The 27697-nt window shown below is 39.2% G+C and overlaps 1 protein-coding gene across 2 annotated transcripts; it reads right to left on the reverse strand.

Moving 5' to 3' along the window:
- wipi1 (WD repeat domain, phosphoinositide interacting 1) lies at nucleotides 1-27399 on the reverse strand. Of its 2 annotated transcripts, none has more exons than XM_073839337.1 (13): nucleotides 27043-27399; nucleotides 25378-25460; nucleotides 22798-22964; nucleotides 22547-22643; nucleotides 22351-22448; nucleotides 22106-22198; nucleotides 18611-18681; nucleotides 18346-18453; nucleotides 7469-7633; nucleotides 7266-7373; nucleotides 4834-4964; nucleotides 4653-4753; nucleotides 1-596 (listed from the first exon to the last, which is right to left on the reverse strand). In XM_073839337.1, the coding sequence occupies exons 1-13, from the start codon at nucleotides 27114-27116 to the stop codon at nucleotides 546-548; spliced, it is 1347 nt and encodes a 448-aa protein (XP_073695438.1). In that variant the 5' UTR covers nucleotides 27117-27399; the 3' UTR covers nucleotides 1-545. The 2 variants fall into 2 exon arrangements, with proteins under 2 accessions (XP_073695438.1, XP_073695431.1); XM_073839330.1 differs by having other exon boundaries at nucleotides 22798-22967.
- Nucleotides 27400-27697: the final 298 nt, after the last annotated feature.

A 27697-nucleotide genomic window follows, 5' to 3' on the forward strand; every position in this document is an offset into this window, starting at 1 on the left:
CATAATTTCATTCCTAATAGATTTCCTACATATTCATTTCTTTTTTTTAATCTTTTGGTCTTGAGCAATCCAGCAAAATACTTTGCACTCTTACAAGTAATATCATAGGCACATACATACAAAACATCCCGTTGTATTAGTATTCAGGACGGTAACATGTAAACATATTAAGTATCAATACAGCAAAACACATATATAAAAAAGTAATTCCTCTTCTCTTATGATTCAATATGATGGTGTTATAAATTAAAAGAGTAAAATGCTACAGTATTACGACTGAATTAATACAATGTGTTACGTAGCTAGAACAAATATGTGGTTATATTTCAGTCATGCACCTCATTTATAACACACCCTTCAGGGGTCTGAGTGACAACGACCCAAATCCCTGACCAACTCAGTTTACGATATTAGCATTTCAACCGTTCCATTAATAATTTAGCACCCTGAAGTTAGTTTTGTTTGTTTGTTTGTTTTATTTGTCCTTGCTCATGCACTGAGGATCCTCCTGTGACAGTTGCAGCCTCCACCTGTTCTCTACCCTCTCACGGTCGTCTCCCCTTGCCTCGCCCAGATCCGTCACGGCACCAATTTATCTACCGGAAACCAGAACAGAGCTTTATTGTTCCCTCAGACATGGGTGTGTTATAGACAGATACAGATGTCAACAGCAGCTAGCTGAGAACATGTCCGAGCCATATCAGTTAGCCACAATGACATTTAATACACCACAATGACACTTGAAAGATATATAAAAGCAATAGCAATGGCATCTGAGTATGTTAGTCTAAACTAACATCCCATAAATGATCAAATTCTTCTGACATCAGAGTCCTGAGCTCCTCCTTTTAAAGGAATAGTTCACCTAAAAATGAAAACTTACTAAGAATTTATTCACCCTCAGGCAAAATGAGATAAACACATTTGGAGAAATTAAGCATTAAATCACTTGCTCACCAATGGATCCCTTTGCAGTGAATGGGTGCCGTCGGAATGAGAGTTCAAACAGCTGATAAAACATCAAAATAATCCACACAACTCCAGTCAATCAATGTCTTGTAAAGTGAAAAGCTGCATATTTGTAAAAAAACAAATCCATCATTAAGATGTTTTTAACTTTAAACCAGGGTTCCTCGAATCTTACCCTGGAGGGCCAATGTGCTGCAGAGTTTAGTTCCAACCCTGATCAACTCAACTACCTATAATTCTCTAATGATCCTAAAGACCTTGATTCAAACCACTGCTTCAATCTAAAATAGGAGTCCTCTGTTCATAATTAGGGGTGAAACATTACGGTAATTGTTAGAATGTCACGGATCAGTAATCTCTGTGTAAAACTGATTGTGCAGACCAAACCGTAAGTTGTAGAGACTTAAAACTTGGAGGGATGGTAGCCCTCACACCACCGACAACGTCACCAAGGCTCGACCCAATTGGCCTGAATGGGGCGCTACAGCGACAGTCACAGGCACAATGTTTTATGTCGTTGGAGTCCTTGGCTCAGATTTTATCATGAGCTTGGTGAAATTTTCAGGTATTGTGGGTTTTTTGCAAACCTACTTTTGTGAATTAGTCCTAGGTTTTTCACCTGATGGGAACCAAATCAGTGCAGAAAGATTCTCTGGAGAGCAAATATCAATAATTATCCAAAAACTTTCGACTCACCGTCACAAAGGGACGCCAAAACTTTTGAAAGGGACAGGGTCACTTTTAGTAAAATGCCTATAACTCGTGAATAAATTGAGATATCTGCCCCAAAAACTCTTGTAAGAGCTCAATCTGAGGTTGCAGGACAAAAATCGTGGAGCTTGGCCACTTGGTGGCACTATAAGAGAAAACCATAAAAATGGCTATAACTATGCAGCCATTCGACCTATCAACATGGAAATCTCTGCGTAAGGTCTTGGTACAAAGTGCCACAAGTGTCTATAAGGACATTCGTATATCTCTAAAAAACATGGCTGCCACTGGCGATGAAGTTTGAGCACCTATTAGACATTGTTAACAGAGGCCAATTGGAACAAAACTTGATGGGCCTGTTTGACTCACGGCCCCAAAGGTCTGTGAGAAATTTGAAATCGGTCACCAGGGAGCGATTTTGCATTTTTCAAAGGTGTAACTGATTTTTTGGAAATATGCGCAGTATTTGTATCATATAACAGAACTCCTAATTCTGGAAAACTTTGCCTCTGGAACCACTGCTGTCAATCAAATCCTTTGTTAAATAATTGAGAAGATGTAAAAAAAAAAACTACTTTTGCGAACTAGTCCTAGGTTTTACGCTCAATCTGGAAAAACCACGGCAGTACAATTCTTTAGACTCTCTAGATCAATAATTATCAAACAAAAATGTTGGAATTTACCCTTTGGGAAGCTATAACAGGGTTTTTTAAGAAAAGGGACCTGTCTGAATTTATCCAAAATCCTATAAAGCCTAAAGGAAAACTCAAAACTTCACGAAACATGGTGAGCACATGCGGCAGGTGATATCATAAACGTTACAAAGCATAATGTTTCTATGGTAAATGACCTGTATTTTGCAAAAAAAGACTTGCTACATAATCTTTTTTCATATGTGCTTAAAGCGCTTGAACCCTTTTAATCGCTGCTTGCAGCTATATTATTATGAATATTATTGTCTATAATATTCTCCAATGAAAAAGTTGTTTTTTCTCAGGATTGAGAAATATACACAGATCAAGCATGATTTACAAGCAAAAACAGTTCTAAACAAACATTTTGGTGGATTTTTATGTGAGAGGACAACAGGAGATGGACTTTTTCACAGTGCAAAGCATTATTATGGATTATGGACTATTATAATTATTTTGTCCAGAAGAAATGGTTTAAAGTTAAAACCTTAATTTTTTGTTTCTTACAAACACAGTTTTTTGCTTCACAACGTGTTGCTGTTAAACATTGTGATGTTTTTATTAGCTGTTTGGATTCTTATTCTGACGGCACTCATTCACTGCAAATGATCGGATTGGTGAGCAAGTGACGTAATGCAAAATTTCTTCAAATTTGTTCCAATAAAGAAACAAACTCATCTACATCTCACAGGGTTGCCATGAGAGTACGTAAATTTTCAGCAAATTAAATTTTTTGGGTGAACTTTCCTTTTAAGCAACAGTTATTAAACTATCTGAAAGACTTATCATTTCAGCTCTATCAAAACAAGTTAGGAAGTATTAGTGGTAACAAGGCCTGTTGGACAACAATGAAGTGCTCCACCATGTGGAGTTAGGTGAGCACTGCATTAATATAAAGCATTATTTCTAGTTTCTCCTCTTGATCTCAAGATCGTTTGCATTGTAAAATGTTTCGTTCATTGTCAAAATGTAATTAATTCATTAAGATTTGTTCAGAGTATAAGATGTAGCATGTTCAAACTCAAATACTCCTGTATGTTGTGTGTGTGCATAGACAAAAATGTGTTCAGCTATTTAGACTAAAAAAGAAAAAGAGCTCTCATAGTTATCTTATGTAGCAATGGTGATGAATGAACCCAGCATTAAAACGGCTAACAGAATGTAAAAGACAAATAACTCGGGTGGATTTAATGCATTCTTATCATTGTCCTGTCTGTGCACAAACAAACAAATTAGTCATCTAACTTGTGCTCATGTCCATGTATATAAGACCAGAAACAGCTTTAGACTACAACAGCAACAGCAGGTTTAGTGTCAGAAAATGTATTTCAACATCTAAGATGAATACAGATAATGTGGAACACTTTTGAATGATTTTTCATTGACTTCATTTTTAAAATATAATCCACCAATTTTCACCAAGGCTGCATTTTTTAAATTATTAATTTTTTTAACATACAGTAAAATGATCATATTGTGAAATATTATTGCCATTTTAAATAACTGTTTTATATTTTATGTTTTAAAATTTAATTTATTACTGTGATGGCAAAGCTGAATTTTCAGCATCCTTACTCCAATCTTTAGTGTCACATGATCCTTCAGAAATCATTCTGATATGCTGATTTGCTGCTCAAGAAACGTTTTTATTATATATATATATATATATATATATATATATATATATATATATATTAAATTCTCAGGATTCTTTGATAAATAGTAAGTTCAAAAGAACAGCATTTATTTGAAATAAAAAAAATTTAACATTGTGTTTACTGTCACTTTTGATCAACTTAATCCATCCTTGCTGAATAAAATAAAAAAATCTAACACTTGACTGACCCCAAACTTCTGATAAGTAGCATATGTCATAACATACTAGTTCTATGACTATAATGCTGATTTTTAGTAATAATGATTAAGCTGTAACTGTCCCACTTTGTCTGTATTCACATTAAACTTGCATGAATGTAGCATTATTTCAGTCTAAATACAGAATAATATCACTGAAATATAAACTTCATTATTTCACATATCAAAGGAGTAAAGTTAGGAGTGATATTTGTCATTTATGTATCTTTCGATGTGATTAAACGGCAACATTTGGTCCTGTTATGAACTGCTTTCTGTCATCAGACCTGAACAGGCTGGTGTTGGTTTGGTTAAAGATAATAAATCACATTTAGTTTGAGTGCTTGTGGACAGAGGGACAAGACAAGCCCATACACTGGAATGCAACACCGCCGCTTAGACTTGGGGAGGTTAGCGAATGCTCACGGGAGGAAATTCCGTCTCGTCGTCCAGACACACGGGCCCTGCTGCAAACTCGTGCTCGGGAATCACCTCACCCTTCTTAGCTCCCCCATCCTCTGAGTAGCCTAAGACAAACACAGTTGGATGAATAAGAATTCAGATGTAAAACTCTTGAGTGTGAGTTTGTTTGAGTGTGTTGTGGTACCTGTGAGAGTGGCTGTAACTGGGCCAGAGGTGGGGATGGCCACAGTGGCAGCATAGGACTGGCATGCTTGTGGTGGCTCCGTAAATTCGGATTTCTCAGTTTCCTCCCACTCCTTATCTAATCCAAACAATCTGGGGGTTAAAGGCAAAATCAGTAAGTTTTAACAACATCTGTGCCTATAATACTGAAACAGACTTTCATTTTTTGTTGTACAACTGCACACAGTCAAACCTTTTCAAAAGTTTACATACACTTTATTGTTAATACTGTGTTATTACCTGAATTTTTTGTTTTGTTTTGTTTAATGATAGTTGTTCATGAGTCCCTTGTTTGTCCTGAACAGTTAAACTGCCTGCTGTTCTTGATAAAAATCCTTCAGGTCCTTGGTTTTTCAGCATTTTTGTGTATTTGAACCACTTCCAACAATGACTGTATAATTTTTAGATCTATTTTTTTACACTGAGGACAACATATGCAACTATTACAGAAGGTTCAAACACTCACTGACACTCCAGAAGGAAACACAATGCATTAAGAGCCAGGAGAGTAAACTTTTTGAATCTGAAGATCAGGGTAAATTTAACTTATTTTGTCTGCTGGGAAACATGTAAGTATCTTCTGTAGTTTCTGAAGGGCAGTACTAAATTTAAAAACATATTATATTTAGACAAAATAAGAAAAATGTACACGTTCATTCTGTTCAAAAGTTTTCACCCCCCGGCCCTTAATGCTTCGTTTTTCCTTCTGAAGCATCAGTGAGTGTTTGAACCTTCTATAATAGTTCCATATGAGTCCCACAGTATGAGTCCTCAGTGTGAAAAGATGGATCTCAAAATCATACAGTCATTGTTGCAACGGGTTCAAACACACAAAAATTCACTAAACCAAAAACACAGCTGTGGATCATTCAGGTAACAACACAGTATTAAGAATCAAGTGTATGTAAACTTTTGAACAGGGTAATTTTTATAAATTTAACTATTATTTTCTCTTGTGGACTAAATGTAAAAGTCTTCTATGCAAAATATCTTATACAGGTCAGTACTAAATAAAAAATAACATGCATTTTGTAAAATCCCTCTTATTTTGGTAAAATAATTAACATTTTGCAAATTCTGCAAGGTGTATGTAAACTTTTTACAACTGTAGAAAAATATAGATTGTTTTTGTTGTTTACAGTGTTATTTTAGTATTATTTATATACTGTTGTGTTATATATTCACATTTTTAAAAATCTTTTATATTTTCAGTTTTTCTTTTAGGTTAACTTTTTGGCCATTTTATTAGATTATTTTGTCATGTTTATTTTTTGTTACTTCTATGTAGGTTTAGGTTTATTTTTATTTCAGATTTAGTTTTAATACTTTAACTTAATGTTCAACTTTAGTAAGTTACAAAGGCAACATTTTTGTTTTAAGTTTAATTATGTTTTATGCGCATTTGTCATTTCTATTAGTTTTTATATTTCTGTTTAGTTTTAATTAAGCAATAACACTTTACAATAAGGTTCATTTGTTAACATTAATTAACTACATTAGTTAAGATGAACTATACTTCTACAGCATTTAATGTTAATTTCAGCATTTACTAATGCATTATTAAAATTACAAGTTGAGTTTGTTAACATTAGTTAACGCACTGTGAACTAACATGAACAAACAATGAATGACTGTATTTTTATTAACTAATATTAACAATGATTAATAAATACTATAATAAATGTATAGTTTATTATTATATATTATTAACATATTATATATGTTAGTTAACACATTACCTAATGTTACCAAATGACACCTTTTTGTAAAGTGTTACCATTTAAGCTTTATTTTAATTGATAAAAGTTATTTGTAATAATTTTACTTAATAACAAAACTGGTTGTTTGTAGGAGAAACATTTTAGAAACGCTGAAGTATCTGGAGTATCTTAGTAAATCTTTATGCATACAAACGAATAATTTAATCAGATTTGCTTCCATCCTGCTTTTCTTTCTTATTACTTAAAACAGTCTGGGTGACTCATAACACAAAAAGGCAGTCACTAGTCGCCACCCACTGGCATAACAATGTAAATTGCATAAAAACAAATTAGTGAGTGACCTTACGGCAAAGTATGGTAAAACCCATACCTGGAATTTGTGCTTTGCTTTAACCCATCCAAGTGCACAAACACACACGCACCGTGAACACACACCCAGAGAAGCAGGCAGCCATTTCCTAAAACACCCAGGGAGCAAATAGGCATTCCCTTGCTTCCCCCACCTACAACTCCTGAGACTTGAACCCACAACCTTCGGGTTACAAGTCCAACTCTCTAACCATTTGGCCACAACAGCTCCAAATCAGTGATCCACTCTAAACAAGTTTGAACACATCCAGTTTTACTTTGAAATTACACTCTTTTTCCAGATACAAAAAAAATGATGACTCACCTGTGCTTCTGCACCAGAGTGCATTCACCCCCATCTTGAGGATCAATGTTATAGATGAATAGCTGCCCATCAGAGGAGGCCACAAGCAAACGTGGAAGCTTCTGGATTCTGATTGGTCAGGTGAAACTCTCAAATGAGTTTTTTTTTCTCAGTAAATACAACGGTAATCATTGTAGATTGTGTGTAATGAGTGCAGGACTCACGTTGCCAGGGCACAGACATTCTTCTGACCTGCCATCTGGAGCCGGACGGTGGCGAAGGCTCGGTCTTGACTCATCATGCCTGACACCTGTGCTGGGAGGTAGCTACTGGCTGCTGTGAACATCTTACCTACATATGCTGACCAAGAGGGAGCTTCCTCCTCCCCACTGCGAGAGAGAGACAAAAAAACATGGACAAACACAAACACTGACAGAGTTTAGATTTGTCAGTAAAAGCAGAAATTCTGACTGCGGTCAGGCCAGCCGCCAAGTCGAAAAGCAAAGTCAATCTAGCCGCCAATATATTTCGACGGTCGCGCATAACTGCGTATTACGGTAAAAGCGTCCGAGAACTGATCCAAATGGCAGAGCTCGTCTAGAACGTGATTTTTACCATAGCGCTCATATATATATATATATATATATATATATATATATATATATATATATATATATATATATATATATATATATTCTCTGTTTCTGCTTTTCAAAAGCTATAAATATAAAAGTTCTAGATTGCACAGACTACTTTCACCTCAGATTGAGAGTGCACCTTGCCACAGTGCTAGCAGCAGAGTTTCAGGATTATCTGATGTGGAATTACAAAATAAGAGCCCATCCAAATCTGATTTATTTGTTGTTTTGTCTCTACTTTAAGAAGCTATAAAAATAAAAGTTCTAGATTGCACAGACTACTTTCACCTCAGATTGAGAGTGCACCTTGCCACAGTGCTAGGAGCAGAGTTTCAGGATTATCTGATGTGGAATTACAAAATAAGAGCCCATCCAAATCTGATTTATTTGTTGTTTTGTCTCTACTTTAAGAAGCTATAAAAATAAAAGTTCTAGATTGCACAGACTACTTTCACCTCAGATTGAGAGTGCACCTTGCCACAGTGCTAGCAGCAGAGTTTCAGGATTGTCTGATTTGGAATTACAAAATAAGAGCCCACCCAAATCTGATTTATTTGTTGTTTTGTCTCTACTTTAAGAAGCTATAAAAATAAAAGTTCTAGATTGCACAGACTACTTTCACCTCAGATTGAGAGTTCACCTTACCACAGTGCTAGTAGCAGAGTTTCAGGATAATCTGATGTGGAATTACAAAATAAGAGCCCACCCAAATCTGATGTATACACTATTTTCTCTATATTTTAAAAAGCTATAAAAATAAAAGTTCTAGATTGCACAGACTACTTTCACCTCAGATTGAGAGTGCACCTTGCCACAGTGCTAGGAGCAGAGTTTCAGGATTATCTGATGTGGAATTACAAATAAGAGCCCATCCAAATCTGATTTATTTGTTGTTTTGTCTCTACTTTAAGAAGCTATAAAAATAAAAGTTCTAGATTGCACAGACTACTTTCACCTCAGATTGAGAGTGCACCTTGCCACAGTGCTTGCAGCAGAGTTTCAGGATTATCTGATTTGGAATTACAAAATAAGAGCCCACCCAAATCTGATTTATTTGTTGTTTTGTCTCTACTTTAAGAAGCTATAAAAATAAAAGTTCTAGATTGCACAGACTACTTTCACCTCAGATTGAGAGTTCACCTTACCACAGTGCTAGTAGCAGAGTTTCAGGATAATCTGATGTGGAATTACAAAATAAGAGCCCACCCAAATCTGATGTATACACTATTTTCTCTATATTTTAAAAAGCTATAAAAATAAAGTTCTAGATTGCACAGACTACTTTCACCTCAGATTGAGAGTGCACCTTGCCACAGTGCTAGGAGCAGAGTTTCAGGATTATCTGATGTGGAATTACAAAATAAGAGCCCATCCAAATCTGATTTATTTGTTGTTTTGTCTCTTACTTTAAGAAGCTATAAAAATAAAAGTTCTAGATTGCACAGACTACTTTCACCTCAGATTGAGAGTGCACCTTGCCACAGTGCTTGCAGCAGAGTTTCAGGATTATCTGATTTGGAATTACAAAATAAGAGCCCACCCCAAATCTGATTTATTTGTTGTTTTGTCTCTACTTTAAGAAGCTATAAAAATAAAAGTTCTAGATTGCACAGACTACTTTCACCTCAGATTGAGAGTTCACCTTACCACAGTGCTAGTAGCAGAGTTTCAGGATAATCTGATGTGGAATTACAAAATAAGAGCCCACCCAAATCTGATGTATACACTATTTTCTCTATATTTTAAAAAGCTATAAAAATAAAAGTTCTAGATTGCACAGACTACTTTCACCTCAGATTGAGAGTGCACCTTGCCACAGTGCTAGCAGCAGAGTTTCAGGATTATCTGATGTGGAATTACAAAATAAGAGCCCATCCAAATCTGATTTATTTGTTGTTTTGTCTCTACTTTAAGAAGCTATAAAAATAAAAGTTCTAGATTGCACAGACTACTTTCACCTCAGATTGAGAGTGCACCTTGCCACAGTGCTAGCAGCAGAGTTTCAGGATTATCTGATGTGGAATTACAAAATAAGAGCCCATCCAAATCTGATTTATTTGTAGTTTTGTCTCTACTTTAAGAAGCTATAAAAATAAAAGTTCTAGATTGCACAGACTACTTTCACCTCAGATTGAGAGTGCACCTTGCCACAGTGCTAGCAGCAGAGTTTCAGGATTATCTGATGTGGAATTACAAAATAAGAGCCCACCCAAATCTGATGTATACACTATTTTCTCTATATTTTAAAAAGCTATAAAATAAAAGTTCTAGATTGCACAGACTACTTTCACCTCAGATTGAGAGTGCACCTTGCCACAGTGCTTGCAGCAGAGTTTCAGGATTATCTGATTTGGAATTACAAAATAAGAGCCCACCCAAATCTGATTTATTTGTTGTTTTGTCTCTACTTTAAGAAGCTATAAAAATAAAAGTTCTAGATTGCACAGACTACTTTCACCTCAGATTGAGAGTTCACCTTACCACAGTGCTAGTAGCAGAGTTTCAGGATAATCTGATGTGGAATTACAAAATAAGAGCCCACCCAAATCTGATGTATACACTATTTTCTCTATATTTTAAAAGCTATAAAAATAAAAGTTCTAGATTGCACAGACTACTTTCACCTCAGATTGAGAGTGCACCTTGCCACAGTGCTAGCAGCAGAGTTTCAGGATTATCTGATGTGGAATTACAAAATAAGAGCCCATCCAAATCTGATTTATTTGTTGTTTTGTCTCTACTTTAAGAAGCTATAAAAATAAAAGTTCTAGATTGCACAGACTACTTTCACCTCAGATTGAGAGTGCACCTTGCCACAGTGCTAGCAGCAGAGTTTCAGGATTATCTGATGTGGAATTACAAAATAAGAGCCCATCCAAATCTGATTTATTTGTTGTTTTGTCTCTACTTTAAGAAGCTATAAAAATAAAAGTTCTAGATTGCACAGACTACTTTCACCTCAGATTGAGAGTGCACCTTGCCACAGTGCTAGCAGCAGAGTTTCAGGATTATCTGATGTGGAATTACAAAATAAGAGCCCACCCAAATCTGATGTATACACTATTTTCTCTATATTTTAAAAGCTATAAAAATAAAAGTTCTAGATTGCACAGACTACTTTCACCTCAGATTGAGAGTGCACCTTGCCACAGTGCTAGCAGCAGAGTTTCAGGATTATCTGATGTGGAATTGCAAAATAAGAGCACACCCAAATCTGATTTATTTGTTGTTCCCCTTCAGTCGAATCACTTCGACGTTACATTGGGATCTTGCTTGAGAGACCAATCATCTCTGAGCCTTATTCAAAAGGCCAATGAAAATTGGCGAGTGGTGTGTGCGTGCCAGCCACAACCCCGTACATACGGGTATATAAGATGGCGGCGCGCACCACTCAAACAGGCTTTTGCTGAAGAGCCGGGAGAGCCCGGCGTCAGCGCGACGTCAGGTCGTGGCAGGGGAATGTAACGTCTCCGCACCCTCCTTCAGGGAACGAGGGTTACCCACGTAACCTAGAGGTTCCCCTTCAGTCTAATCACTTTGACTTTACATTGGGAACTTAGACCCATGGAAAAGGCCACAACCCTGACGCCGCGTTACGCCAACGCCACGTGCCACGGGCGAAGGAGACCCGGCAGGAGCACAGTCAGTAACTACTCCGCACTAGGCTGACTGCGGGGCATGGAGGACCCAGGTTCGCTTCTTGGAGGGAACAGCTGAGAAATGGCACACGGATCCCGAAGGAATGCCGCAGCAAGCCGGCACCAGCCGGTCTCCCGTTTGCCTGATGTCTTATGTTAAGACACGGGAAGACACGGCCTCTATGCGGAGGTTATAAAACCTGGCGAAGGTATTAGGTGTCGCCCAACCCGCAGCTCTGCAGATGTCTGTTAGAGAGGCGCGATGAGACGCATAGGACGAGGCAACACTCCTTGTTGAGTGGGCTCGAAGTCCTAAGGGGCATGGCTCTCCCTGGTATAAATAAGACAGGGAGATGGCCTCGACCACCCAGTGGGCCAACCTCTGTTTAGAGACAGCATTCCCTTTCTGCTGACCTCCAAAACAGACAAAGAGCTGCTGGCTACGTCTAAAGGGCCGAGTGCGTTCCACGTATGTACGCAGAGCGCGAACTGGGCACAGTAGCGCAGCGGTTGGATCTGCCTCCTCAAGGGGCAGAGCTTGCAGGTTCACCACCTGATCGCGGAAAGGCGTGGTGGGAACTTTGGGCACATAACCGGGCCGGGGTCTCAGGATAACATGAGAATCGCCGGGCCCGAACTCTAGGCACGTTTCGTCGACAGAGAAGGCTTGTAGGTCCCCTACCCTCTTGATGGAGGCCAGCGCCGTCAGGAGCGCTGTCTAGAGTGACCGATATTTCAGCTCAACTGAGGCGAGTGGCTCAAATGGAGCGTCCCGCAGGCCACGAAGGGCGACGGAAAGGTCCCAAGAGGGTACGAGGTGCGGTCTGGGAGGATTGAGTCTCCTGGCACCTCTAAGGAACCTCACGACCAGTGGGAGCTTACCTAGGGATGTTCCATCCACTGCATCGTGATACACTGCGATGGCCACAACGTACACTTTGAGAGTCGAAGAGGACAGCCTGCGCTTCAACATCTCTTGCAGGAAGGAAAGCACATCTGCAATTGTGCATCTCTGGGGGTCCTCTGCTCGAGAGGAGCACCAGTCGATGAACAGACCCCACTTCAGTGCATAAGCCTGCCTTGTAGAGGGAGCCCTGGACTGAGTGATAGTGTTTACCACGGCCTGTGGGAGGCCAGCGAGGTCTGACGCGTCCCGTCCAGGAACCAGACGTGCAGGTTCCATAGATCGGGACGCGGGTGCCAAATTGTGCCCATCCCCTGAGAAAGAAGGTCCTTCCTCAAGGGGATTTTCCAGGGAGGGGCTGCCGCGAGGGAAATGAGTTCTGGGAACCAGGTCCGGGTGGGCCAGTGTGGCGCAACCAGCAGTACCTGCTCCTTGTCCTCCCTGATCTTGCACAGGGTCTGTGCAAGGAGGCTCACTGGGGGAAAGGCGTACTGGGGCCCCGGAGGACAGCTGTGTGCCAGTGCGTCCAGCTGGCAGTGGGAGGATTCGGGGGAGGCAAACAGATCTATCTGGGCCTCCCCGAAATGGCTCCAAATCAGCTGGACTGTCTCGGGGTGGAGTCGCCATTCTCCAGGGTGGGTGGACTGCTGTGAGAGCTGATCGGCCGCACGGTTGAGTTCCCCTGGTATTTGAATGGCACGTAGCGATTTCAGCCACGTTTGACTCCAAAGGAGCAGACTGCGGGCGAGTTGTGACATACGAGGGGAGCGAAGACCACCCTGACGATTGATGTAAGGTACGGTCGCAGTGCTGTCGGTACGAACAAGCACGTGTTTCTGACGCAACACCGGTCGGAAGCGGCGAAGGGCCAGAAACACCGCCAGCAACTCGAGGCAATTGATATGCCACTGCAGTCGAGGTCCTGTCAAGGAGCCCGATGCTACTTGCCCGTTGCATACAGCACCCCAATCCATGGTGGAGGCATCCGTGTAGACCACGGTGTGCCTGGACACCTGTCCTAGGGGCACCCCTGCCCGTAGGAAAGCAGGGTCGGACCACGGGCTGAATAGGCGGCGACACTGCGGGGAAACGCTAATCCGGAGTGCGCCACGGTGCCATGCCCATCTCGGGACTCGATCGTATAACCAGTGCTGAAGCGGTCTCATTTGAAGCAAGCCCAGCGGCGTGACCGCGGCTGCAGCTGCCATATGCCCAAGGAGCCTCTGAAATGTTTTGAGAGGAACCACTGTTTCGTGTCTGATTGTTTCCAGACAGTTCAGCACCGACAACGCGTGCTCGTTGGTGAGGCAGGCTGTCATCTCGACCGAGTCCAGCTCCACACCGAGAAGAGAGATCCTCTGCACTGGGGAGAGTTTGCTCTTTTCTCGGTTGACCTGAAGGCCCAGATGGCTGAGGTGCTGGAGTACCAGGTCCCTCTGTCCCTCAGATCTCACGAGTGAGCTATGAGAAGCCAGTCCTCGAGATAGTTGAGGATGGAGAGGCTGAATGGGAGAGCTTTGTACTGGTACGTTCGACCCTCGAAAGTAATCCGCAGAATGGGTCTGTGTCGAGGAAGAATAATGACGTGAAAGTACGCGTCCTTCAGGTCGATGGCTGCAAACCAATCCTGGGGGCAGATGCATGTGAGCATGCACCTCATAGTGAGCATCTTGAACGGCAGCCTGAGAAGGGACCGATTCAGTGCTCCAAATCCAGGATGGGTCTTTACCCATCGCTCTTCTTGGGCACGATGAAGTAGGGCCCGTAGAACCCTGACTTCATCTCGGCTGGAGGGACAGGCTTGGACTGCAACCTCCGCACGCAGGACAGCGGCATGTGTGTCTGATTGAACAGTAGTGTGAAACACGCCTCTGTACCAGGGGGGACGCCTGGCGAACTGAATCGCATAGCCGAGACGTACCGTCCGTATCAACCACTGCGAGGGGCTGGGAAGCTGAAACCAGGCTCCCAGCCGAGTCGACAGGGGTATCAAGGAAACGTTGACCGACGTGACCGCGGTGGGGCAGCCTGGGGGGGAAAGGGGAAGGGGACTGATCCCAGAAGGATAAACATCCTGGAGAAAAGTCTGGCTGCGTTGAGCAGCGCTTACCTTCTTCCCCGATTACCGCGCTGGCGACATTCGGCTCCGAGTCTGGTTCCGAGGAGTGGAAATACTCAGGAAGGAAACACGGGGCCGGAGCTCCGGAGGTGAGATACCCAACTCTATTTGTGTACAGCAACTCCCGGCCCTCCACCGGAAGTGGGGACGCAGATGTCCGCGTCCCCCAAAGAGCGGATTTTTCCACCTCCGGAGTGCCCGCCTCAGGGACGCTTCGTGGCTCGCCTGCGGGTATTCCTCGCAGGACCCTGAGAAACAGGCGGCGTCCCTCTCCCACGGGGAGCTCGATGTCGGGCTGCGAGTATCTCTGCAGGGGACGGAGCTGGTGTTGGTTTAGGAGCCGCGGGGGAACGCCCTCGGTGACGGGCGGACGGAGGCGGGGGCCCAGGCGGCGGGATGGCACTTCGCGGCGGGGCAAGATGTGTCTTATAGCCTCCGTCTGCCTCTGGCCGAATAGGCCGCCCTGGGAGACAGGAGAGTCGAGAAAGCCAACTTTGTCGGCCTCTGCCATCTGTGCCAGGGTCAGCCACAGGTGTCGTTCCTGGACCACGCAGGTGGACATGACCTGACCAAGGGAACACGCCGTGACCTTCGACTTCCGAAGTCGGTGGCGGCGCGGAGTTCTTCAAATGTCCCTTGGTTAGGACTACTCTCGTGCAGCTCTTTAAGTGCCTGCGCCTGGTACACTTGGAGGGTAGCCATGGCATGCAGGGCGGAGGCAGCCTGTCCAGCGGCGTGAAATGGAGAAGACGTCTCACCATCTGACTCTCCCTCTGATGCTGCGATAGACATCTCATTCTCTGCAGGAGCACCGAAGGAGACGCTCAGCCCGGCGGGCAGGGAAGCGTACTGCTGCGGGAACTCGACGGGGTCACGCTGATGTAGAGAAGTCCGTGGCTTTTTTTTAATTTGAATGTCCCCCCGGGGCCACTCTCAATCTGAGATGAAAGTAGTCTGTGCAATCTAGAACTTTTATTTTTATAGCTTCTTAAAGTAGAGACAAAACAACAAATAAATCAGATTTGGATGGGCTCTTATTTTGTAAATCCACATCAGATTATCCTGAAACTCTGCTGCTAGCACTGTGGCAAGGTGCACTCTCAATCTGAGGTGAAAGTAGTCTGTGCAATCTAGAACTTTTATTTTTATAGCTTTTTAAAATATAGAGAAAATAGTGTATAAATCAGATTTGGGTGGGCTCTTATTTTGTAATTCCACATCAGATAATCCTGAAACTCTGCTGCTAGCACTGTGGCAAGGTGCACTCTCAATCTGAGGTGAAAGTAGTCTGTGCAATCTAGAACTTTTATTTTTATAGCTTTTTAAAATATAGAGAAAATAGTGTATACATCAGATTTGGGTGGGCTCTTATTTTGTAATTCCACATCAGATTATCCTGAAACTCTGCTGCTAGCACTGTGGCAAGGTGCACTCTCAATCTGAGGTGAAAGTAGTCTGTGCAATCTAGAACTTTTATATTTATAGCTTTTTAAAAGCAGAAACAGAGAATATGTGTATGTATGTATGCATGTATGTATGTACAGTAGTCTACATTCGAAGTGGATCAAAACCTTTCATCAAATTTGTCCTAAAACCAAAAAGAATACCCGTTCTTATCTTAGGACAAGTTTTGATTAACTCCTTTGATCCACTTCGAATGTTGACTACTATATATATATATATCATAAATGTATATGTATATATGAGCGCTATGGTAAAAAATCACGTTCTAAACGAGCTCTGCCATTTGGATCATTTCTCGGACGCTTTTACCGTAATACGCAGTTTATGCGCGACCGTCGAAATATATTGGCGGCTAGATTGACTGTGCTTTTCGACTTGGCGGCTGGCCTGACCGCAGTAAATTCTGACTCATTCAGTATTGTGACCCTGGACCACAAAACCAATCATAACAAGGGTTAATTTTTTTAAACTGAGATTTATAAATCACCTGAAAGCTAAATAAATAATAGAGTTGGGGTACTCAGACTTGTACTCGGACTCGAGTCCGGTCTCGAGTACAATTTTTAGCGGACTCGGTCTTGTCACACGGACTCAGATGCATTTTGACTCGGACTTGACTCGGACTCAAGCTTTTCGGACTCGGGAATTATAGCCGAGTCCAGGGACAGTTGATGGAAATTTTACTGACTCGATGCATTATTACGAAAGTGATATTCAGTATCCACACGTGTTTAAAAGTCTTGCCAGTACTTGAAAGCTAGCTGGTTTCTTTGCATACACACACCCAAAGCGGGCTCACCGAAAGCGCCTCTCAGTCAGCATGTGAATGCTGAATTAAGCATTCTTTTGCATGTTATTGCTACACACTTACACGAAAAATAATGTCAAAATGCACCATCTTGGAGATTATTCATGTAAATACAGTCAGTTTTGTCTTGAGTAAATTTTAATAGTTGGGAGAAATACAGATGTGTCAAAATATATGATCTGTGCTTCCGTTCTTAAAGCGACAGCAGCGTAAACCTGCTGCAGCAGAATGCGTCATATTACATTTATTTCATCTCACAATTCAGAATTATTTTTTTATATGTCGTTCATATGTTGTATTTCAGACTTTATAACTCAATTTACCTCAATAGTAGTGAGTTTGTCAGTTATGAGGGGAAAAAATGCCAGAAGTGTGGGATTTAAACTCATTAATTTTGAGCTGAAAAGGGAAAAGGGAGAATGACTTTTCTTATCAGAATTGTGAGATATAATCTCGGAATCATGAAATTTTTAAATATAAACTCAAATGTACTTTTTTTACTCTTTTATTCCATTGCTTCTGTAGACTGCTACATAAAAACTGTCATTAACCCTCACAGCCTCATTTTCATCCAAGAAAAAAAAATAAATGCCATCTACCATATCTAAGGTCTAACCATTCGTCATAAAAACCCAAAACACAGCCACAGACATAAGAGGTGCTTTCTATGCTCCTCATGTCTCATTCACTAAGCTTCCCACCCACCCAATTGAATTCATACATTTACTATATAACAACAAATAAAGTCAAGTTCTGTCCTGCCCTAATTTTTCACATTCTAAAAGCTATTTCACTCTGAAATATGTCACAATACATAAGCTATAACTTCTGTTACATGCCTTTAAGTTTGCTGAGCAGGACTCTAATTATGAGATGGTGTGAAATCAAAAATCAAAATGGCAATATGCAATAGAGGTTTGCTTTTGTTACCTTTAAATTGTCATTGCCTTATTCTAGTTGTAAAGGTTAAAACAAGGTTAAGATACTGACAAACAGTAGTGTTTAGTTGGACTCGGACTCGACCCATTTGGACTCGGACTTGAGTCCGACTCGGCCCATTTTGGACTCGGACTCGAATGGTTAAAGACTCGGACTCGACTTGGACTCAACTTAGGTGGACTCGAACCCAACACTAATAAATAACATGTTGGGATAGTACAATATTTGGCTAAGATACAACTATTTGAAAATCTGGAATCTGAGGGTGCAAAAACAATTTAGATATTCAGAAAATTGACTTTAAAGTTGTCCAAATGAAGCTCTTAGCAATGCATATAACTAATCAAAAATAAAGTTTTGATATATTCACAGTAGGAAATTTACAAAATATCTTCATGAAACATGATCTTTACTTGACACCCTGTTGATTTCTGACATAAAAGAAAAATCGATAATTTTCACCCATACAATGTATTTTTGCCTATTGCTGCAAATATACCCATGCTACTTAAGACTAGTTTTGTGGTCCAGGGTCACAATTGTTTATTAAATTATGTAAGCTGCACTGGTAGCAAAGAGCATTTTCTGTACCTTGGGCTGTGCTGTTCAAGCTTGAAAATGTGCACCGTCTCTGTATTGCTTGAGGCACAGAGGAACTGAGCATCCGGGCTGAAGGAAAGGGAGCTGATGTTGACATACCTTTGGTGACACAGACACACAAAGGTCAAAAGCGTACACAAAACAGACTCAGACACACCACAGTTTACATAAATGGTTCCAACTCTCATTTTCACCCTTCTGTATGATCAAAGTGTTTTCACGGTTCACTGTGAGCTTTAAATCATCATCGTTGTACCTTTTCATCCCCCGTCTGAACTCAAACAAGCGCAGTCCCTCTGGAATGGAGAAGACTCGAATCACTGTGCCCTACGAAAGCAGAAAAGAAGTGGACAGATCAGTAAACACATCTGTGTTGCGTTTCCCCCAAAAATGAGAAAACGGAAGCCTATTTTAAAAACATTTTGGAACATCAACTCAGAACTTTCGCCACAAATATGTCTGGTTATGTTCATTTTATTTCATCTTTTAATTGACCCCTTCAACAACTGTTTATTTTTCTTTTAAGAACCAGGGTTCCCACGGTCTAAAAAAAAAACTCATTTTACAAGTGTGATTTCTATACCTGCAAAAGTCATGTAAATTGATAAAATCTTACAACTCCATGGGCATGTTTAAATATTTTATTAGGGCTGGGTAAAAAAATGTAATCGATTTTCATTTTTACAAAACAATATTGATTGTTAAATCTCAAGAATCGATTAGTCTTTTTTAGTTAATGAAAAGAACATTGTAATATATCACAATAAGCCTTGTGCTTTGTTACTTTTGATATGAAACAAAGTCTCAGATTTTAAATTCTGTTCATTTTATTATTTTTTACGGCATGTGAACTGATCGTCTCCTCTATTTAATTCCAGCTTCAGCATTAAATAAACGTGAATAAACAACTGATGGTATGTTAAAAGAAAGAGTACAACTTGCCGAAATTCATATCCTGTCTCATGTGATCGCTTAATCAGTTTCAACCGCGCAAAGACATCAATATAACAGCTTGAACAATGAACGTAATGTCTCATTTACCTCAGAAAAAAACATATTCAGCGACCATAAACTTGTTAGTCAGCTAGAAAAATGTACTATAGGTAGGATCATTTTGCTAAATATACGCACCATATAATTAGTTGAGAAAATTTGGCATGTACTGTACCTGATATATATCCAAAATAATCGATTTTGAATCGTATCAAATCGGAAATCTAAACAAATTGCAAGTTTGTGAATCATAATCGAAAAATTTGTGTCAAAACCCAGCCCTACATTTTATGAATATTATTATTATTATTTTAATTATGTCAAGCTTTAAGATATTTTATTGGGTAGAAATTTTGAGTACAAATATTTGTAAAAATTCTTAACCTTAATACTTATCCAGTACATCAAGAACAACTGGGAAGGTCACATGGACAGTGTTTTGTAGACAATGAGGGGCCTTAAAGTCAAAAAGGTTGACAACTACTGTTCTAGAGCATTTTACCATAGTACATTAAAATAATGCAAAATAACAAAACGTAATTAAACAAATAAATAAATAATTATTAGAATTTTAACAAAATATTCTAACAAAATGATTTTCTTTGTATTTAAACCAGCATGAAAGACATATCACAAATACTAGCATAAAAAAAACTCTGCAATTTACATAATACATCTTTTTTGCATAACAGTATAAAAATTGATTTTTTTGCATTATGGGAATGTCAGTTTGGGATGTGCTTTACTTAAACCTTAAAGCCATAGCCAAAATATAATTTCTTGTTTCTTTCCTTTGCTTTTTTATGGTCAAATATGACCCAGACATGTTCTTAACCAGCAGGGTTCTTACACCTTTTCCAAAGTAAAATTCAAGCACTTTTCAAGCACTTTCAAGGTGCATTTTCAAGATTTTCCAGCACTGTGGTAAATTACTTATTCACATACATGAGTTCTTAATTTTAAATCAGATGTTATTGTGCTATTAAAAAACAACTGTCTAGATTGCATATAACATTGCCCCATATTAATAGTCACCATTCAGTATACAAATTATATAATTTAAAATATATAATTAATATAATTTACTGAGTATCTGTAGTATTTAAAAAAAAAAAAAATGTTTAAAGGCATTTTAAGACCTGCACAAATAAAAGTAATACTGTATGAGTGGAGTAGGGCAATGTCTATGGTAACACATTAATGACTGGTATAAAATGACTGTAAAAAAAAATATGATAAACTAAAATTCTAAAACTTGAAAACTTTCTAAAACTTGGAAGGATTTTCACAAATACATTTCACATTTCAGCCTAAAAGTACTAAAAGGTAGTCAAAAAGACACTATAAAATTAATAATACAATTTAACTGGCCCAAATGAAAAAAGACCATTTTTTAAACATTGAAAATATTTTTGATTGACATTTAGACTTCTATCTGATTTTCTATTCACAAATATCAAGGTATTTTTTTTTATTATTTACAGTGTATCTGCAGAATTTTTAATTTATGACCCTTTTTAAGAGCTACACAAGTAAAATGAACACCGTAGTGGGGTTGAACAATGTACAGTTACATTAAGCCATAAAATGACATGATTTATAATTCAGATTTTCACAAAAACAAAACATCTTATACAATGGCATTTCAGCCTTTATACCTTTAAAATGGATAAATCAAGTATAATTTATTTAAAACATAAATATTACTATAATTGTTTAGATTTTTAGAAAGCACATAACTTTTACATTTACAACTCTTATGTGTTTGCTGCATAAAAACATGGGCCAATATTTGTAATAATCTTACTAAACAGCTGAATATTCGCAAATTCATTCCCTGTCACGAGGGGGCGCTTTAGGAGTGCTGAAATTCTACGGTTTCCTAGTAACGACTGTACACAAATCAGCATTAACGCAGTTTTATCAGCATGAAATGAAAATGCCAAAGACACGTTTCTGAGGACAGTCGGTTCCCTTCAGATACATTCATATAAAGACATCCGTGCTGCGTTTTGACTTTGAAACATGCAGTGTGTATGTTTATTCAGTATGACATCATTGCCTTTTGAAGTTTTATCCAGCCCTATCGCGATTCTCGTATTTCCGTTCCTAACTCTTAAACTTACAATTAAGCCTTTTCTTATACTATTTAATACATTTAAAACTTTTTATGGCCTTAACTTTGATACGGCTAAATTGATGAGTTTGTAATGACCCGCACGAGCCCTCTACTTTAAGATAGTACGGTGAAACATTTTGGTAGCCCGACTGGAAAACACAATAGCCCCGGGACATCGGGCTGGCAATTTTGCGATCCCCAAATTCTCGTTTTAAACATAATTCTTATTTGTCGTTTTCAAGCCATCAAGGACTGATGCAACAACCTCCTGATAACTGGCATGTTTTATCTACCGCTCTGTTCCATCAGAGGGCGCGCATCAAGAAAGACCGGCGGATCACACTACAGCCTCACGTGCACACTTGAGCGGAGCTGTTTTTTTTTTTCTTCTTTCTTTTACATATTATAAGCATAACAAAAAATAACTATTTAGTATGAAAGCGAATTAATATGAAACCGATGCAACTGCATATTCAAGCACTTTCAAGCACTTCATCCAAAATCCAAGCATTTTTCAAACCTTGAAAACACTACATTAAAATTCAAGCATTTTCAAGGAATTCAAGCACCCGTACGAACCCTGAACCAGTTTCGTGAGGTTCACTTAGCTGTGTTTCTATATGAACAGTGGCTCTTTACCCTTTCAGAAGCACTGGCCAGTTTGGTGCCGGAAGCACTGAAGGTGATGGCGGCCAGTGGACTGTCATGAGCGGGAATCATGGTCACAGTGCTCTGAAGAGATGAACAAACAAACATACAACAAAGAAAAAGATTCATATGGTGCATTAGAACCAAAGATCAGGCATTTGTCTCATGTATAGCAGCTCCACCAAAAGGAACTGCCAAAATGAACAGAGAAACTGGTTCTTGGCCAGTATTTTTACCAGATTGTTGGCATCATAAACAATAATTTCTCCGATGGTGTCACTTCCTGGATATGCCAGGAAAGAGTTGGAATGGTTGATGGAGAGAGCACATAGACCTATAAAAACACATGGATGGTCACACAGTGCACAATTTAATATGTTAACACTTAAATAGATTTTTATATTATAATTCTCGATTTTTCAGTTCACTTACCTGATGGGTTGGATGGTGTGTTGAGAAGAGTCTTCAAGAGTTTCATGTCTTTTATATTGTGGATATAGATGGATTCCTCCAGACAGACAACCAGTCTCTGCAGCGAAAAACACAGAAAAACAAATAACAATCCAAACATGCTCGTTTCCATATTTTCAAGCTAAACTATTAAAGAGCAGAGACATTCATTTTGAGCCTTATAACTGATAATTGGCAGGTGTTTTGCTGCAGCACAGCTGTGTTGTGTTTACCTGTCTGTTTAGTCGCACTGCAAGAATGTTGTTCGAGTAGCTGTAGTTGCAAATCTCCGTGCCCTTTTTGAAGTGGTAGACATTCATGCGACGTGGCATGGACTGACTCACCACCACAACCAGGCTGCTGGAGAAAAGCCTTTCCACGATATAAACGTCTGGAGTTTCTGCTGAAGGGGAACAGAGAAAAAAGTCTTTAAATATGACACAAATTCGGCTGTAAAGCAGCTCTAACAAGACAACAGTGGCAGAATTCAGCTGATTCAGTTCAGGGTTGATTCAGTTCAGTTTCATAAATGTGTAAAGTTCATCAATTATAAAACAATTAATTTGACTATATGCAACTCTGTAGAAGTCAATAGTGTCAATCTTCAGCTCAAGTCAGTTAAATTCAGTTTAATAACTGTGTCAATTAAAGATTTCCTGATAATTTACTCATCCAAGATGTTCATGTCTTTCTTTCTTCAGTCGAAGAGAAATTAAGGTTTTTGAGAAAAAGGATTCCAGGAGTTTTCTCCTTATAGTGGATTTCAATGGGGATTAACAGGCTGAAGGTCCAATTTGCGGTTTCAATGGAGCTTCAAAAGGCTCTACACGATCCCAGCCGAGGAATAAGGGTCATATCTAGCAAAACAATCTGTCATTTTCAATTGGTTATAGGGCTGTACAATAATTTGAATTCAGTTTCCATTTCAGCTTTAAACGATCATGAAAATACATTCATCGAGATGAAATGATTATTGTGCCCCATTCCGACTCCTTTCCAGTGGTGTGCTTTTGCTCCTCCATAAAAAGCCTAATTTCATATGCAAATCAGCAAAATCATGTAACGGCACTTTCATAAAACGGCACGTGGACATTTTATAAAACACGGACATGTAAAGTTATCTTTTAACCCAGGGTGCGCGCCTAAACAGTCAAATACACACAAACATATTTCAAAATGAGGCGCTAGCTGTGATTATTCATGTAAACCCTTGTCAGTTATGTCTTAAATGATCATAAACAGTTGAGAATTAAAATATGTGTGTATATTGGATCCGTGTGGCTCTTAAAGCGGCAACAAATAATATTCCTTCCGCCGTCTCTGTGCTTAATATTAATAAAACGTAAAAAAAGAGAAAAATCACTCACTGCTCTTGAATGAGGACTTTTGTAGTTTTAATAAGAAACAAATCCTGTTTAATTCTTACAGTGAAGATGCTGTTTTATTTTACATTCAAATAATTACATTCAATTTCTGTAGTATTGTTAGACTACTTTAGACTTGCATAAAACTATTCAGCTTTTTTCCAAAAAAAAAGCACTGTTTTTTTTTTTTTCCCTGTTGTATTGCTATCTTTATATTAATCACTAATATAAAGGTTTGGACCCAGTCATAATCGTGTTATATAATTGTGATTACAATATTGACCAAAATAATTGTGATTATGATTTTTGCCAATATTACATAATCACATTGGAAAAGTCACTTTCTAGTTAGTTAGTTCTTTGTCTGTGTACTTCAGTTCAAAAAGGTAGGGTTGGGTGAAAAACTTGTCTCATTTTCTCTTGCAACTGCAAAATAATCCAACATCGTTGTTTTTGTAAAGGGCGTTTGACTTTCTTTGCATGTTTGCTTTGTAAACACAGGGTCGGTACTTCTACTTTAAGTAATGCATGAAGTCGACCTACTGCAAGACGAACATTTGTGGTTAAAAAGTATATACATTTTTTTTTTTTTTAGTAAATGGACGATCGTTTTGCTAGATAAGACCCCTTATTTCTCGGCTGGGATTGTGTACAGCCCTTTGAAGCTCCATTGAAACTTCTATGGAGAACAATTCTGGAATGTTTTCCTCATAAACTTTAATTTCTTTTGACTGAAGAAAGAAAAACATGAACATTTTGGATGACATGGGGGTGAGGAAATTATGAGGAAATTTTAATTCTGAAATAATTGAAGTCATTATGAACCGTTAATAATGAGTGTAAATGTCATGGACATTTTGTTCCATAGAAGAAATAAAAGGTTGTCAATGATGTAAGGCCGAGGTAATTCCAGGTGATTACAACATCAAAATGTATTTTTTGATTTACCATTACCATATTTTGAACCTATGACTTTCCAAGCATACCTTTCATTTTGCATACAACATGCTGGTTCTTTGTTTTTTGCTTTTTACCAGCCAGAAATCTTTGCAGATACAATCTCAAACACATAAGGGTGTTGCCACCATGTAAAATGAATCAGCAGGCTATTTTGACTCTATTAAAACAGCCAGGACATCTTTATGACCTCTAGGGTAGGTTTATCACAACATAGTAAATGACAGCACAACCACAGATCACATACTTGTTTGAGAGACAATAACTCAAAGTCAATTTGTTTCCATTTCTTTCTTAACAAAATACCAAGGAAATTAGATGCCATTTTCAGTTTATTTGGTAAGTGACTTGCTAGAAAGTGGCTACACCCTATGATGATGACTACATTATATTGCACGTGTCGGTTCCTCCTATTGCATGCAGTTTGGCAGACAACCATACTCGCCCATTATATCACATTTAAACTAAAAAAAGAAAGGGAGAATAGCTCACTGCTCTCATGAATGCAGTCCAGTTTGTCCACCGAGGTCACAGAGAATAGCCTGTATCCAGTTTTGGTGCCCACAGCCAAAGACCTGGAGAAACAATAAGATCTGATGTTGTATCAACTCTGTTAAATGAGCATTTTACAGTACACTTAATGAAGGAACACACAGGTGTAATGGCTAACACAGACACTACTGCATAATATTTCAGTAGCAAGTTGCATTTTGTGTAACCCTCAACAAAGGTTGACTGTAATTATTTGGCTTTTATATAAACAGAATAGTTTAGGTCTGTCGCATGGGTCTATTTTTATTTAAAGAAGGCCCACATCTGTTTTGCAGGCTCCTCGTTCCTGTAGACGAAGCTGTTCATGTCAGATCCTGTGCTTAGCATGCCCTTTCCTACTTTTATTGGAGAACATAAGTATGTCTCCGCCATCGCTGACCACACTGCTGAAACCCAAAACAAAACCTTGTGTTTAGAGCACGACTTCAATGACTGTGTCTGACATGTGTGGGTAATTACCACCCTCTATACAAATGAACAAGATGCTGATTTTTCTAAAACAAGTGTGTTTTGCCCCAAGAGACCCAACTGACGTCAATGCCAAAAGAGCAATATATCAGATCACCTGACTTGCAGTATCATGTTTTGTGTCGGATTTGCTGTGCTTGACTTTTTAAGACAAGAAACCAGTGTGAGCAACCCTTTGAAAAGAGGACACAACTGGGTCACCTTGTCATGAGACTGTGGACTGATCAATTTGATTAAACAAACTCAGCTCTACGTGTGAGGAAAGTGACCAAGGGGCAAGTCAAAATTCAGTTTCTCCTCTACAAAAGTATGAATAAAGGTGTCTTTATGCAGACTTTACAAAGACACAATGGTGCATAAATTATGCCTGTTTAGACCCACCTCAGCTCCTAATATCAAAATAAACAGATGTAATTGCTGTGTAAATGCATTTATGACAACTCTGAGCAGCAGTCTGTGTAAAGACACCTAAATAGCACTTCAAAAGTGATTCTATGCCACCTCTGCTGTGTAATTTTGGAATAAAATTCATATGCACTCTATAAATAATACATTACCAAAAGTTTTTGAACATTAAGATTTTTATTTTTTAAAAGAAGTCTCTTCTGCTCACAAGGCCTGCATCTATTTAATCCAAAATACAGCAAAAGCAGTACAATTTTAAAATATTTTTACTATTTAAAATAACCGCTTTATATATATTTTAAAAAGCGATTTATTCCTGTGATCAAAGCTAAATGTTCAGCATCATTACTTCAGTCTTCAGTGTCACATGATCCTTCAGAAATCATTCTAACATGCTGATTTGCTGTTTAAGAAACATTTTTAATTATTGTTATTACCAATATTTAAAACAGTTTAGTGCATTTTTTCAGAAAGATCCAAAGTTCCACATTTATCTGAAATTGAAAAAACAGCACTAAAACAACACCTATCGTATTATGCAAAACACCGTTATAACATAGTGATTAGCTTTTTTAGTGGACATGTAATAATCAAAATAGACAATAAACTGCGGACAATCCTTTAAGCAGAGGTGACATTCCCTCTAGTAAGGTTTATTGCGGTTAATAGCATCTTAGAAATATCCGACTCGGCAGATGATGCAAGACTGATCTGCAGATGTGCAGCGCTTACGTGGAGTCTTGGTTGAAGGAGGCGCAGCACGGCCCCGGCCCGCCAGGACCGTCGGCTCCCTCTCCGGTCTCCATCCCGATTCCCAACGACCTCCTTCCCTCCCTCCGCCCTGGATCGGAGGCCTGGGATCGGTTGGACCTCTTGGAAAGATAGTGGCAAAGCGGAGACCTACTGAAGAAAAACTGGATGGTCCTAATTAAGTGGAAGACAAATACACTCCAACGCTTCCGCGGTTCCTCCGCCTCACATTAATGAATTAAAACGCAAGTTTTTCGTACATTTACGACTTCAAGCGGAGCACAGAGAATGAAGCAAAACAAAACCAGCTGATAGTTGTTGCGTCACATCAACAACACATACTAGTGGTTGAAGAAAATGCGCCGTGTTGTCGTCCGGCTGAACGCTGATTGGGCGAGTGAACTAAGGTGGGCGCTGATTGGCTGTGAGGGCGGAATTAAGCCGAAAGGGGGCGTGGTGTGTATGTGCAGTATTATATTATTCAGAGAATTCAAACACATCAAAATTTCCACGAATACATGTTTGATAGAGTCCTTAACATCCTTCTTCATCCTGTGTAAGCAATGCTTGTTATCCTTAGGAAGTCAGAGTCATTTCCGCTATTTCTTTCGTACAGTTCACGGACTGGTTTTGAACC

Source organism: Garra rufa, chromosome 1 (assembly GCF_049309525.1).
Source record: "Garra rufa chromosome 1, GarRuf1.0, whole genome shotgun sequence".
NCBI classification, from domain to species: Eukaryota; Metazoa; Chordata; class Actinopteri; order Cypriniformes; family Cyprinidae; genus Garra; species Garra rufa.

What these genes read in the sequence shown, in the direction of transcription:
- wipi1 (XM_073839330.1), bottom strand. Translation starts at nt 27,116, where the DNA reads ATGGAGACCGGAGAGGGAGCCGACGGTCCTGGCGGGCCGGGGCCGTGC. An exon ending in CACACCATCCAACCCATCAG is followed by an intron (nt 22,449 to 22,546) that starts GTAAGTGAACTG and finishes GTGTTTTTATAG; the next exon opens with GTCTATGTGCTCTCTCCATC. An exon ending in TGGCCAGTGCTTCTGAAAGG is followed by an intron (nt 18,682 to 22,105) that starts GTAAAGAGCCAC and finishes CTGCTTTCGTAG; the next exon opens with GGCACAGTGATTCGAGTCTT.